A 16,101-nucleotide genomic window follows, 5' to 3' on the forward strand; every position below is an offset into this window, starting at 1 on the left:
TTGAAATGAAAGATCTTAGAAAGACAAATACCAATCAACATATCCAAAAAGATTTTAAAGCATTTTTATATGGATAAAGCACATCTATTGAGTACCCCGATGGTTGTGAGATCACTTGATACAAATAAAGATTCATTCCGGCCTCATCAAGATGATGAAGAGTTTCTTGGTGATGAAACTCCATATCTTAGTGCAATTGGGGTACTAATGTATCTTGCAAATAATACTCGACTAGATATAACTTTTGCAGTAAGTTTATTAGCAAGATTTAGTTCCTTTCCAACAACAAGACACCGGAATGGTGTTAAGCATATTTTCAGATACCTAAGAGGGACTATTAATATGGGATTATTTTATTTTTATGAATCCGATTCACAAATGATTGGTTATGTAGATGCAGGTTATTTGTCTGATCCACATAAAGGCAGATCTCAAACAGTCTATCTATTTACTTATGGAGGTATAACTATTCCATGGCGTTCAAGAAAATAAACTTTAGCTGCTACATCTTCCAATTATGCAGATAATAGTTATTCATGAAGCTAGTCGAGAATGTGTATGGTTGAGGTCAGCGTCTCAACACATTCAACAACTGTGTGGTCTTTCTTTAAAGACGACGATTCCAATAGTATTGTGTGAAGATAATGTTGCTTGCGTTGCTTAACTAAAAGAAGGATATATCAAAGGAGACAGAACAAAACATATTTCACCAAAATTCTTTTTCACGCATGATCTTCAATAAAATGGTGAGATTGATGTTCAACAAATCCGTTAAAGTGATAATCTGACAGATTTATTCATTAAGGCATTTCCAACATCAACATTTGAGAAGCTGGGACATAATATTGGAATGCATCGTCTTCAAGATATCAAATAATGTTTTTATCAAGGGGAGCATAATACGCGTTGTACTCTTTTTTCCTTAATCAAGTTTTGTGGGTTTTCATGGTAAGTTTTTTTAATGAGGCATCACTCAATGCATATTACAAGATGTGTGTACTCTTTTTCCTTCACTAGGTTTTTTTCCACTGGATTTTTCGTAGTAAGATTTTAACGAGGCACATTATATTTCAAATGAACATCCAAGGGAGAGTTTTATAAATAAAGTGAATGTATATGGATGTTCATTTAATCTATCCATACATTCTATATAATGTACTACCTGGATAGATGTATCTATTAATTCATAGGATGTATCTAGTGAGTTTTGGATGTATCTTGTATACTATAAATATGACATTCTTTGCCCATGGAAGAACACACAAGAAACACACTTGAATAAGATAACTTTTATATTCTCCTCCTATATATATCTTGTCTCCATTACCAGAAGCGGAGCTAGGATTTGAAACTTATGGGTTCCGAATAGTACTTTTAAGTTACTGAGTTTAAAATTAATAATTTATATATGTTAAATAAATTTTTTAAAACAAATACAGAGTTTGCACCAAAGTTACTGGATTTGGCCGAACTTGTACCTCGGTCTCTAGTTCTGCCCTTGTCCATTACTATATTATTCTAGTATGCTCTCATTTCTTAATATTTTGAAAGTTTTTTTAGCCCTAAGGTTTTTGTCATAACCCTTTTTTTCTTTTTAGTTTCTTTAATGAAAACTGATACTTTTTTTTTACCCTCTAACATCTCTCAGCTTATTGAGTGACTTGCATTTTTCTTAAAAAATAATCGTTAAGATTGTCTATTGATAATCCGTAGCTAATAAAATAATAAATAAGGAATGATATAAATAGCACATCAAGAATCTAAAATAATTTGATTGATATAAGTAACACATCAAGGACCTAGAGTAATTTGATATACTTAAATTAGTTTGATCGATGGTAGACACTACGTAACATCCAGACCATTATCATATTTGGCCTCCAAATAACCCGCATCAAATTAGCATCTAGAGAGAAAAAGTTTTATTTTTATTTGTCATATTTTATTTTACAGTAAAAGCTTTATGTCACAATGTGATATAGGACTCATAATATTTTTTATGGGTAAATTTCACAAAAGATCATTTATTCTATGACTTTAAAAAAAAAAAAAATCCTATAACTATATGTTCTAACACAAAATTCACAAGACTTTCAGTTACTCACACAAAAGTCACAATTGCTGGAAAATTTAACTTTCCGATATAATATTGTTTTACTCCATGTATATTCTATTTTCAATCTAATCAATATTGACCAAATTAAAAGAGGACCGACCCCACTCGACCCAACCCAAAACCTATATGTATAAATTAAAATATATGTACTAAAGAAATATAAGGTCTTTCCAGCACATGTGATATCTATCTACTTACTCAAACCTTTTATTTTATTTTTTCAAGATTTTCATCCTAAATTAAGTAGACAACTGACTAAGTTTTTCTAGACTTGTACAGAAGATGAACCTTTCGATTCACAACATAATATATATGAAAAAGAAAATAATTTATTTTACATTAGCTATTTTGGACAAATCTAATCATATAATTCTAAGCAAGGATCTAATCATTTGTGTCCTTTAAGAAAATAGCCCTTTCCTCGTATATGATGTATCTTGCTTGCAAGACATAATAAAAGCAATCAAATATGAAACTTCATTAAAAGCAAGAAATTTTGTAAAGAAAATCATGGTATGCATTTTGTCAATTCTTTACAAAAAGAATAGACATGAAAAACTTAAAAAAGGTTAGCAGCTGAGTTGACATCAAAGTTGTTTATCCACTGAACATATACTAATTACTGCTTAAGGCAAAGTATAATGTTATTCCCTAATCATTACACATCCAATTAGCAAGGATTATGCTAGTTATACGTAAGGATCATTGCTTAGTTATTGTGTAATATTATCGATATCTTATTGTAAGTCAAACCAAATCGGCGCTCCAAACGCTTCCAATTGAGAAAAATAGACAGAAACATATACACGAATGAAACTAAGTTATCTCTCAAAAGACTGATATTCCATGCAAAGCAGAGACAATGATCGATAAACTTAACCTATTATATAAGAACAAATGAGGCAACACAATCAAAGATTTATTCGACGTATCTTGTTTAATTGGATTTTTCTTTTTCCTTAAAGAAACTGAAATATTGTTAGTAATATATAACGGTTAACAATTATACATGTTGACATAATTTATTATTCATTAATAGGTTCCGACCATCTTTACTAGAGTGTAGTTTCGACGTTGCCTCTAGAAAGCTCATACTTGAAGCGTGAGGGAATAGTGATGAATATACCAGTAGTCAACCGAGACAACAAACCTTTTATATAGTGGTAAAAACTAATTTCAATTTGTATGGTTTAGAAGTTAGAACTTCAAGAATAGGTGGTTTTAGAATTCCATGCAAAATCATATTAGGAAGTGGTTTTAATATTTCAATTTTATCCTTTTTTTTGGATGAAATAACTAATATTTAAAGGATATAAAAGCAAATCAATAATTTAAGAATTTCCTAATAGTATGTTTAATTAGTTTTCATCTTATAAAAATTAATATACGAATTTATAGGTTATGGTATATATTATCCACTTTGATCCTACCGACACTTTATGCTTTGTCTTATATATTAATGTAACATTTGACTAGGGTGTCATGTGTATCCAAATTTTGATTAGATTAGATAGATTTAGATTAAATAAATATCTTACATTCACCGATTTAACTAAAAAAGCACTCTTAAGTACAGTCAAACCTTTCTATAACATTATCGTTTGTTCCAAAAAAAGTCGGCTTTTATAGTGAATAATTGTTATATATCTATAATAACATTTGACATTTAAATATATTTTGGTTGTTACAGACAAAAATTACCCAAAAACTAATTATTTTTCTTTTTCAATATTATATATAAAAGATTAATAAAATGTTTAAATTCAAAATCTCAAAAGATACAAATATTTCACGAATTAAATGCTAAAGAAATCTAATATATTATTAAAAAATTCTTAACTAAACACACAAATATTTAAACTCTAAGACAAGCACAATTAAAAAATACAAATAAATTACGTTTACATATTATTGGTAATTGTCCAATATAAGATATATTATGTGTACATCTTCAAATAAAAAAAAGAATGATATGCATATCTTCAAAAAGTATAAATAGATCTTTTAAATATCTTTTGGCATTTTTCTAATGCAAGATATATCATTTGTAAATTTTTAGTTATAACAATATTTGATGTGCATATGTTCATGGAACATACTGCTATCCTTAAAATAATATATATAGCTATAATAAGTTGTACATTAAAGATATAAAATATTTGCTTAAATATTTAGAATTATTATTAGTAATAATCTTAGAAAATTTGCATGAGTGTTATAAAGGGGTAATTTTACAAAGAACGTACTGTTATAAAGATGTTGATGTTATAGGCAGAATGCTGTAACATAAAAAAATCGGTTCTGAGAAAAACTAGGCTTTTATAGTGAATGAGTGTTATATAGGGATGTTGTTATACCGAGGTCTGACTGTATTTAAAGTTTTATTGTTCAACAATACATCCGTAAAACCGTAATTAGTGTCGATTCTTATCCCTACCAATAATCCTCCCTAGGGTGTACATGGACCGGATTGGTTCGTTTTTTATCAAAACCAAACCAAACTAACTATATCAGTTTGGATTGGTTCGGTTTTGTCGGATTTTCGGATTTTTCAGGTTTTTGTTACTTAAATATTGTTTCAATCTTACTTTGTCAAATTTTTGATAAGTAAATATATATGTTTAATAAAAATATAAAAAATTGACAAACATATTATCTATTAAAATATTCTTATGAGAGAATTTTCTTAGTAACACATAATAGTTATTTTTTTAGTCGTCTGACAATAATGTTTCGTTGATGTACACTTTCAAGGTTAATCGAATTTAGTAATTAAACATAAAAATCAATATGATACTTAAACAATAATAATCACTTCACATTCGAAAAAGATAATTTAGCAGATCTTAACATATGATCATACTATGGAAGAACAAAAAAATTAACACATTTCAGTAACACTTGATGAGAAAGTGATCATACAATCTATTATTTAAGGTTAATAAATATGGAGCACTTCATATATTATTATATATTATATCCGCAAGATAATCCCAAATATTTCTAGACGTTTTCTAAAGAAAATTCTATATAAAATCTTAAAAGTATATATAAAAATTATATATTTATTTGTTAGTTTGGTTCAAGTTTTTTTACTCAACACTAATATAAAACGAATTTTTTAATCGGTTTGATTTGACTTTTTAATTTGGTGCGATTTTACGGTTCCATTATTTTTACCCCTAAATTCCTCCTCTTATGGTCAGTGACCAAACTATTATTCGTTGAATATAAGTTTATTTGTTTTTTTCTAAAAAAAACAAAGAATTCAGCTTTTGATTTTCAAAAACTGAATCTCAGTTTCTCTTCGCTTTAACGCTTTTTCTTCTTACCGGCGAAATTAAGGTTACGTATCTCCTTTCCCTATTCACATAATAACATATGCTTTATTGCAATTCATGCTTCATACTTAGCTTTGAATTTTGATTCAGATCAGAGATTGTTACTTTTGGTGTATTTGTTTTAGGTTCAATTTTGATTCAGACCAAAGTGTTGAGTGTTTGTTTGTGAGAGAAGAACTCAGCAACAGTCATCAAAGATTATACTTTTTCTTTTGTGTTTTTGAGGTTGAATTTGATTCAGATTAATAAAACGTTTTCAGGGAATTGGGGAAATTTGTTGTTTGTTTATGTGGAAGAACTCAGCAGCAGTCATCAAAGATTGTAGTTTTGTGTGTTTTTGAGGTTGAATTTTGATTTAGATTAATAAGTATTTTGGTAGGTTATAAGGGAATTGGGGAAATTTGTTGTTTGTTTGTGTGGATGAACTCAACAAGAGCAATCAAAGATTGTATTTTGGTGTCTTTTGAGGTTGAATTTTGATTCAGATCAGTGAGTGCTTTGGTGAGTGTTTGTTTGGGTGGAGGAACTCAGCACCAGTCATAAAAATTGAACTTTGGTGTATTTTGAAGTTGAATTTTGGTTCAGATCAAAGGGTAATTTTGTGGGTGTTGAGGGAGTTGAAGAGTTGGGTGTTTGTTTGTGAGGAAGAACTCAGCAACAGATCATCGAAGATTGTACTTTTGGTGTGAGTTCTTTTGTGAATTTTGGGGGAATTGGAAAGTTGTTGGGTGTGTTTTTGTGGGGAAGAATTCATCAACAGTCATGTTCTATGGTGCGGTGGTGTGGGATCCTTGGCTAATTGTTGCCCAAATTGTGTGTCTTCAATGCCTATACTATTTGACACTAGGGATATTCTTGGCAATTCTTGTTGGGACTCGTGTTTCTCGATTGAATCTTGTCTATTTCTTTGATTATGCTGCTGTTACTGCTTCAACTGTAACCGGATGGTGCGTCATTGCTTCCTTTCTCCTAAGTTCTCTTGCAGGGTGAGATTTCATTTTTTTTCTTTTCTGTCTTCGCACATAATCTGGTGCAATCCGTTGTCAGCAGCTTTGTGGTTTAGAGTTTTTTGACAATTTTATGGTCATATTGATAAATTGTGTTATTGTTAAAAATCTTTTTAAATTGGTTCGTCTATTCCCTTTTCTGTTAAGGTACTAATTTTATTAATGCGGTGAGAAAAATTTCATTGGGGCAGATATACCAAAAGATAGAAACAAATGGTTGAAAATCTTGTAAAAAAAAAAAGAAATCTGTATGGTTAATACCAACTAGAAGACTCTTAGAGCTATAACTACTAGAGTTCATTGGAGAACTCTAGTATCCCCTCTGTCCAATTTATGTGCTGGTGTTTGACTAAGAAGGGTTTTTAAGAAAGAAAGACTTAAAACTTGTGGTCTAAAACAAGCCATAGAAATTGTGGTGGCTATAGACCACTATATTAAGGGTAATAGGAAGTTTAAGGTTAAATTGAACTAATATAAAAAGATGTCATTCTTTTTGGACTGACTAAACAGGAAAGAGTGACATAAACTGAGTATTAGATTATCCTTAAGTACGGAGTATTGAAATACTATGGACCCAAATAGAGCATTTATGATTTTGAGGATTCATGCCGCGGACCCCTACTAGCTTGGATTGCAGCATAGTTATTGTTGTTGGTGGTGAGAAATTCTCTCTACACTGTTCAAGTAAAATTGCAAAGTACAAACGATATGCAAAAATAGGGAGTCTGCACAAAGAGATAAATAGCACCTAGTCAACTTCATGGTGCGCCAAGAAATTAACTAATAACAAAAGACTGACCCTCTTCTATAAAAGATCATTTCCCACCCCTTCATAAGCTTTCATCTTCGTTTATTCCCTTTTTTGTTGATTTAATTACTTATAGGACTGTTACTTAATTCAGTTATATTAACTTAGTGAAGAGTATAACTTTAGAAGTATCGTTGTTGATATTTTCATCTTTGGTTATGCCTTCATTAGTGATTGAAAGCCTACTAATTCCCATATCATAAGTCTGTTTCTGCCTTAAAACCCTAGAACTCTTACCCATTTTATGTGAAAATATTCCGCTTGGAATTGGTGAGATAAAGGTTATATCTTTGAGTAATTGGGGTTTCATGTGTTGGAACTCAAAGACATGTTACCTGTATTTTAGAGAACTGATCCTTTCAGCCTCGTCTTTGTTTTGGAGTTTTATTCTTTTTGCTGGGGAGGTTACAATATATTACTGCTGGTACTCTTTGTGTTACATCTTCTACAGTTCTATTTGTCCAATATAAATTGGTGGAACAGGGAAGAGGGACCTTATCCTATGGAAGAAAAGAAATCAAAAGGCAAATGCAATACCAAATAAGCAAAAAGATGAGTTAAGAATGAGTTATATATTTTAACTTTGTTCCTCCATTGTTGTATACTCTTTTTTTCCCTTTCTGGGATAAGGTAAATGCTCCAAAGTTGTCTACTTGTTCGAACCTTGTGTGGTTTTCCTTTATGCATGGTGTTCTCATGTGGAAAAATATTATTTCTCGAGAATTTGATTAACCTGCGTAATTAAATTTCCAATTTGTCTTGTTGCCCTTAACAGAGCTGGCATTTTACTTTATTTGATTGAGAGGGCAAAGAAGTGCCTAGATTTTTCTGCAACACTCTACATCGTCCATCTTTTTATATGCATTGTCTATGGCGGTTGGCCTTCCTCAATTACATGGTGGATTGTGAATGTTACTGGGCTTGCGGTGATGGCATTGTTGGGTGAATATTTGTGTATAAAACGTGAATTACGAGAAATTCCCATTACAAGATACCGATCAAGTAAGCTCCTTTTCCATCCATTTGCCTCCTTACTGTTATAGAATTACCATCGTTTGAGGAAAAGCTTTATCATTCTGCTATAATCTATCTCTATCGTGTTGGCCTATGTATCATCACTTTGATTTGGTCTCTTTAAGCTGTTCTAATGTTTTTTTCCTTAGGTTTTGTTATTATTGCTGCTTCTTAATTATGATGTGAACTGGCACTCTGTAGATGTTCTCTGTCTATTCTTGTCCACATCTATCTTTTTCTTTGTATTTCACTGTTATTTCTTGAACATATACACTTGAGTGGCACGCACTGATTGAAACTTTTAAGGTAAACTGCAGAGGTAATATTAATTTTCTATATGCTGTATGTCGCCAGAAGTTCATTTATAACCGCATCTTCCTTCAGCGTTCCATAGCATGTGAAGATTTGTATCTATTTATTTGATTTTGTATATATTGAATTATACTGGTGGTCTTCTAGAAAATTTCACTTTTATCTGGTTCTTTGCCGACAGCTTGTTATAGCTATGAATGAGATGGCACCATGCTCGAGTGTTTTTGAATTCATATACTGGATACAAGTTAGTATTTATATGTGCCGTGTTCAAGGTTATGTGACGAAAACTAGAGGAGTAGTTGCAGTTACAAATTTGTAATTATTACACCAAAAAACATGACAGTAGAAAGGCAGGGAGAGGGAGTCAGCATCTGAAGAAACTGATGTGAGTTAATGGGATAAAAGTGCAGAATATTGCACAGAGACCTCGGGATTGACTTACCCGTGAACATCATGTTTCTCAATTCTACATGAAGTAAAGTGTCTTTCTTCCACTTGCCAGTTAACTTCCTGTTGCTAATTGACTAGGATGCTGGTCCTTTTTAACTGAGAGGTTTTTCATTATGGAAATTAAGTCGCCATGAATAAAGATGGATCCTTTAGATTTTCTGACAGTAATAAATTAGAAAATATTTCAAATTGTACCAGTTCTTTGGGATTTGTTCTGACTGTGTCCCTAGAACCCAATATTACAAAATTTTAAATTTCACCCTTCACATTCAGAATTAGTTGATGTCTTCTTAGTCTTTGGAAAAGATGTTTTGAATACCATTAGGCTTATTCTCCTACCTATTTTCCCAAATGTGCATCTTTGAGTGTCTTAGCCGATCCACAGCCTCGCTGTATCAATGTAAAAAGGGAGATATCTTATAGGACTTTCATTCTTCTTGTAATTTGGTTAACCTTCTTTTTTTGTGAGGGAAACCTGTGCCAAAGCAACTAAACTTGCCCCTCGGTGCTGATATATCTTCATAACCCCCTCTTTAGACGGTTAAGGTGGTGGATTCTTCCTAGAACTCAAGGTCAGTAAGCCAATTCAGGTCAGAAGAGGACTTGGCCCTTGGTTATGCTTAGAAACGTGATTTGCTTAGCAAAAGCGTGAGGGGCCTTCAACTATAGTTGAAAAAAAGAAGGAAGTTTTTCTGGGAACCATTTTTACCTCTAAACACCCCCCCCAAACCCCCCCCCCCCACCAAAAAAAAAAAAAAAGTCAACTAGATTATAAGAGAAAATGGAAAGTTTTCTTAACATGACCTGTTTGTCGTGTTTGAATCATGTGATCGGAAAATGCTGGTGATGTAGCCAAAAGCATTTCAGGTCAGAAGAGGACTTGGCCCTTGGTTATGCTTAGAAACGTGATTTGCTTAGCAAAAGCGTGAGGGGCCTTCAACTATAGTTGAAAAAAAAGAAGGAATTGAGTTTAGTTTTTCTGGTAACCATTTTTACCTCTAAACACCCATCCCTCCCCCCACCCCCCCCCCCCCCAAAAAAAAAAAAAAAAAAAGGTCAACTAGATTATAAGAGAAAATGGAAAGTTTTCTTAACATGACCTGTTTGTCGTGTTTGAATCATGTGATCGGAAAATGCTGGTAATGTGGCCAAAAGCATTTCAAATGCGTATTTTAAATTATGAAATCTAGACATTAGGAATAGACTTGACGAAATTGACACAAATTCCAGACACCATGGATGGAATTAAGACTTCCAGATTCGTAGGGACAAACTGAGACAAAGCAAATTATTAGAGATGATTTGTGCAATTTATTTTTAAGTTCAAGATTAAAATTTTTGTCTGAAGTCAAATTGATGTTAGCTTATGCATTATTGGCAATCCAATTTAGAGTAGTTGGAGAAGTAATATGTGAAGTCTGTTCACGCATGGAATAACTGATGCCAGTTCGGACTATTTGCATGCATTCATCATGAGAATGAAATAACATCTTGTATCTGGTTAACTAATGGTAAAACCAGTTACGTCTTGATTTAAGAGATTTGGGATCTCCGATGTTCTCAAACCTTAGCTTTTAGAATAAGTTCTTCTTTGTCTTTCCTAGTTTCTAAAGATGCAATAAGTGAATCAACATATAACCCATTCAAATACAGCAAAGTATGATGTGGTTCTGATGTTTGTCATATTTGCATGTGGTGCTGTATTCCCCATTATTATGCTTTTCACAACTAGGTCTTCTTTTGTATCAGAAGAAGCTGGTCTTAGAGTCGCACTTTTACCCTGGCAGTTGTGATTGGGAAGGTTGTTATTCATTCTTATTTCTTAGCATCTATAGCTATAAAAACACTTACCCTATTTCAAGACAAATGATCACGTGGAGGTTGGTTACGAAATGAATCTCTTTTATATTAAATTTCTCAGAGCTCAATGATTTCAACTAGAACTGGCATTTCTTAAGATCCTGGTGCAATTTGATTTGAAGCACCATTATGTATTAACTCCTATGACTGAATCCATACGGTTCATGACCAACTGAGTTGGGTGATTCTGTATTCAGGCTTAATTTTGTCATTTTACGACTTAATCTGATCTAGTCCCCCGCCCCCACCCAAAGAAAAGCTTTGTTATTATATTTCAATCTTTTCATCTCAATTGAAGGCTGTCCTGATAAAAAAAGGAGTATCAGCCTTAAAAAAGGAATATCTCACCATTTTATTAGTGTTTTGTGTGGTGAGCGTCTTGGCCTGTCATGGTATAGCAGTGAGTTTCAACAACAGTAAGAACATGGACTATTCACTGTTTTTCTGCTGCTTCTGATTTGCTCTTGTTGTCTCTTAGGCTTGTGAATTCAACGCCACTTGAAATCCTCTTATGCTTTGGCACCTCTTCTTTACTTCTCCGTTTCCCCCTTTTCCTTTTGTTTTCTTTGAAGATTGTTAGTACTTTAGTTGGATGCTTCAGTTGTTGGGGTTGTATTACTGTGCCCGTGATTATGAACAATTCAAATCCTTTTAGAGGTTTGGAGACTCATAACTAGATGACTTTAGTGTACTATGATGACATGCATATCGTCGGAAGTACGTGTGTCTTATTTTATGCATAACTTATTTTTTTTTGGTGGTAAATACGCATAAAATCTTGATGGCTGTGTAATTCTGCCAGTATAACTAACTTGAAATTCATCATGTGTAGTGGTTTGATCAAGTAGATGTTCAGCAGCAAACAACAAATTCCGTTTAATTGTACATCGATGGCTTCTTTGGTTCATAAACTATTTGAGAAGATTTGAAGCTTCTATATGTGATTTATTTCTCATTCTGCGGCAATGACATATCGAAGACTACTGGGATGTCGCCAAATGCACAAAGCAAGACAAGCTAATCAGCTGAGTTACTAGGTGATTCCTGTTCAATATATGGATACTTACAAGGAAGTTAAGCAACTTTAATGGGATGTTAATTGTTGCCAAGCTACCTGTAGATTTTAAGCCCTTGGATTCAACAATTTTTTAATATCAAATTGCAAGGTTTTGCAGCAAATATTCTGATCAGTCAATTAGAAGCTATTTCGTCCTACTTGTTCCTGTTGGTTTCTCTAACCTTATGTTTGGAGCGGGATAAATGCAAATGGTTGAGGAATTGCTTGAGTTATAAATATATGAGAATAACCTTGGAGCAGGCTGCATGGATCTTTGATACCCTTTGCCAAAACCCCTTCCCTCTGCAGTTCGATACTAAACCTTCTTCTAGGCCTTTTAGTTTGGGTGAACAAGAGAAACTTCATTACTGAACATATTAAAGACAAGGTGCTGAATGGTAACTTTATGTTGTACTTCTTTTTATAACCGAAAAATCACCAAGTTCATTGGGGCACAATGTGAAATTTGATAGAGAATGGGCCCACTTCTCTAAACCGGCTCCATTTGAATACTACGCTTTTGTGTTGGAACATGTAGAGCTAAGAGGGAAAAAAGTCAGAATGGTTTAGTGGGCGCTTGGACATAAGAATTGTAAAATTTCAGAAAAAATGTGAAATTTTTCTTCAAGTGAAAATGATATTTGAATATTAGAGTTTTGTTTGGATATGAATATAATTTTGAGATGTTTTCGAATTTTTATGAGTAATTTGAAGTGAAAATTTTGAAAAATAGTTTTTTGGAATTTTTCAAATTTTCGAAAAACTCTAAAATTCATTTTCAAGTAAAAATCGAAAATTTTCATTGCCAAACGTTGATTTCGAAAAAAGTGGAAAAAGATTCGGAAAAAGATGAATCTGTTATGATAAAAATCAAAATATGGTGGATGTCTACTCTTCCTCCATGATCTTTCTCTCAAATGGTTAATGAGATATTCAATGACATATTTTCTATGTTCAATGACATATTCCATGACATATTTTCTTCACTTTTCATGCCTATATAAAGGCCTTGTAATAGATAGGAAAATACACACAATTGAAGAAGAAAATCTCTTCCTTCTCTCTATCTCTATTTCTTGTTCATGTTTTACTAAATTGCTTTTATTTCTTGTTCATGTTTTACTAAATTGCTTTTATTTCATAACACGTTATCAGCACGAGTCTCTAACTAATTGTATATATATATATATATATATATATATATATATCTACAAAAAAAAATTCTACATCCATAAAGATTACAATTAGAAGCCATACATATCATCACATGGTTAAATGTAAAGAGAAACTACATATGGTAAGTAATGAAATGTAAGAAGGTATGATTATCTTATACTTGTCATTCCTTTAAAATCTCATATGCACACAACTTCGTACTACACCTGTATTGCATAAGCACATATTAATATTACATCTTTTATATCACATGAATGGAATAAAATTTTCGAAGTTCTATATGTGAAAATCATAGTAGCAGTTAATTGTTGATATGATGCATGTCATGGTAACCAAGGATATTTTATATAAATTGTCCTATGCATAATTTATGTGTTAACTATCTTCAATATGTCCTGCCGCTTTAAACATTTTCTTTTACTTGGATGCATATTTTTTTTTCCTTTTGGATTTTTACACTTGCATATAGTACAACAAAAAAAGGAATAAAAAATAAAATAAAATTGGTCATACTGATTAAAAGCATAAATCATCTTGAAGAAAACAAGAAATACTTCACATCTTTATCTAGGTTGATTAATTAGTACTTCTTTGATATTTGGAAAACAAACCAGCTATTTGAAAATATACTTCATAATTTATGATCGTATCATTTGAAAGCAAACAATGATTAGTATGATTACTAGAAGAGGTATTTTTGAGTATCCATGACCTACTTGATGCTTGCTACTGACTTACCATTTTTAAGTATTTTATATGAATGATGCACAAGCTACAACTGGTAAGTTGTTACCTATAATGTCACTTTTCAGGTAATATAAATGCTGAATTTATGTATTAATGCTATATATGTGTTAGGTGTACTTTTGATAAATTTATTCACTAATTGCTTGGTTGAATTGAGTGAAGGAAAGTCATGGAGTTAAATCAAATCCAATCGGTAGGGTATACCCCGAAAACAACAATATTTTTGAGAGAGACTCAATAAATATTATGACAATGATTTTATGGTCCTTTTAAACTCTAATAGAATTTAGAAAAAATATTCTGACTACAAATGATTGTATTTCATATAGTTGCTACAAATAATTAATAAAGCTTTACGCTGATTTGAGATTTGTACTTATTTTATGGCAATGATTGCAATACCGATCTTATTAGTTATGTCGATGTGGGGTATTTATCTGACACACACAAGACTTGATCTCAAACATGTTATGTGTTTACATGTGTGGCACTATCATATCTTGGCGATCGACTAAGCAATCAACCGTGGCTACTTCTTTTAATCATGCTGAGATAATTGCTATTCATGAAGCAAGTCGAGAATGTGTATGGTTGAGGTCTACTATACATCTTATTCGAGACAAATGTGGTTTGAAGTGTGATAAACTACCCAAAGTTTTGTATGAAGAAAATACAACATGCATAGCCCAATTAAAGGGAGGATTCATAAAGGAGTTAGGACAAAGCACATTTCACCTAAATTATTGTTCACACATGATCTTCAAAAGAATGATGATATTAATGTGCAACGGATCCGTTCAAGTGATAATATGGCTGATTTGTTCACCAAATATCTACCGGCGTCAACCTTCAAGAAACTAGTGTACAAGATTAGGATACGAAGGCTCAACGATGTGAACTGATGATCTCATCAGGGGGAGTTAATACGCGTTGTACTCTTTTTCCCTTACAAGGTTTTGTCCCATTGGGTTTTCCTTGCAAGGTTTTTAACGAGGCAACCAAAAGGCGTATTTCTAAATATGTGTACTCTTTTTCCTTCATTAGGATTTTTTTTCCCATAGGGTTTTTTTTCTTCTAATAAGGTTTTAACGAGGCACATTATTTATGGACATCCAAGTGGGAGTGTTATGATAAAAATCAAAATATGGTGGATGTCTACTCTTCCTCCATGATCTTTCTCTCAAATGGTTAATGAGATATTCAATGACATATTTTCTTCAATTTTCATGCTTATATAAAGGCCTTGTAATAGATAGGAAAATACACACAACTGAAGAAGAAAATCTCTTCCTTCTCTCTATCTCTATTTCTTGTTCATGTTTTACTAAATTGCTTTTATTTCTTGTTCATGTTTTACTAAATTGCTTTTATTTCATAACAGAATCTTTTTTTATGGCCAAACGAGCCCTTAAAGTGCAAAAAGAGATGGTACAACAAAAACAGAAAACTAGATGCACACAATAATTGTACATGGTAAGATCTTCATTTCCTTGCTAATGAATTTAGAGAAAAGGGTTGAGGCTCACTTGTGAGCTCCCTGTCTTCCACAGTTGAGGTGGAGGATTAAAACCTCATTAGTAGCGTAGCATTTCCTTCTCTTTTCCTCCTCTCCTGGTGTAACAAACAAAAAATTTAGAGAAAAAGTTTGAGGTACTTGTTCAAATCAAGTTCAGATTGTGCTAGGACCTTTAGATTGTTATCTGTATATATGCAGATTATTATCTTCTTTATTGATATATGATAGTAATGGCGCCAACTATTTTCTGCTGTTTTATGACAATGACTTGAAGACGCTTAACGTTATATATAAATGTGCACAGCAGGATGGGGAATAGGTTTTGCTCACTTGTAAATTTAATTTTAATATGCTTCAAATACAGATTGAAAATTATAATAGCCATTACACTAATCTTCACAAAAGTTTAAGTAGTATTAAGTTTTTCACTTTCCACCCTTCACTTTACTACTATTGTACATGTAATATTTTTTCCCCTTTTTCTTGAATTCTGAGTTTGCAATCATCATGAAAAGAAAAAGGGGAAACCTATGATACTATGATTTTCTTCAATCTTGACCATGATGAGGAAACACAGAAGAATCAACCAACTAATCGCCAAGGTCACATTTTTTCTGGAAATTCAGAAAAACTAGTTTGAAATCGCTGTTCCACCAAGAAAGACATTGGACCTTTAGGCATTGCTTGGACCGAG

General features: G+C 32.2%; 1 protein-coding gene across 2 annotated transcripts; it reads left to right on the forward strand.

Annotated features, from left to right (window-relative positions):
* The first annotated feature begins 5,368 nt into the window (after positions 1-5,368).
* Positions 5,369-12,370, forward strand: LOC104223664 (uncharacterized). Of its 2 annotated transcripts, XM_070160471.1 has the most exons (4): positions 5,371-5,461; positions 5,718-6,443; positions 8,048-8,274; positions 11,744-12,370. In XM_070160471.1, exons 2-4 carry the CDS (start codon positions 6,220-6,222, stop codon positions 11,749-11,751), a joined length of 459 nt encoding a protein of 152 aa, XP_070016572.1. In that variant the 5' UTR covers positions 5,371-5,461; positions 5,718-6,219; the 3' UTR covers positions 11,752-12,370. The 2 variants fall into 2 exon arrangements, with proteins under 2 accessions (XP_009773437.1, XP_070016572.1); XM_009775135.2 differs by having other exon boundaries at positions 5,369-6,443.
* Positions 12,371-16,101: the final 3,731 nt, after the last annotated feature.

The sequence above is a fragment of the Nicotiana sylvestris genome, chromosome 10, assembly GCF_000393655.2.
Source record: "Nicotiana sylvestris chromosome 10, ASM39365v2, whole genome shotgun sequence".
Classification (NCBI taxonomy): domain Eukaryota; kingdom Viridiplantae; phylum Streptophyta; class Magnoliopsida; order Solanales; family Solanaceae; genus Nicotiana; species Nicotiana sylvestris.

Bases quoted from the DNA above. Each gene is read 5' to 3' on its own strand.
- LOC104223664 (XM_009775135.2), top strand. From the start codon at position 6,220: ATGTTCTATGGTGCGGTGGTGTGGGATCCTTGGCTAATTGTTGCCCAA. The intron at 6,444-8,047 runs GTGAGATTTCAT...TGCCCTTAACAG, and splicing joins CTCCTAAGTTCTCTTGCAGG to AGCTGGCATTTTACTTTATT.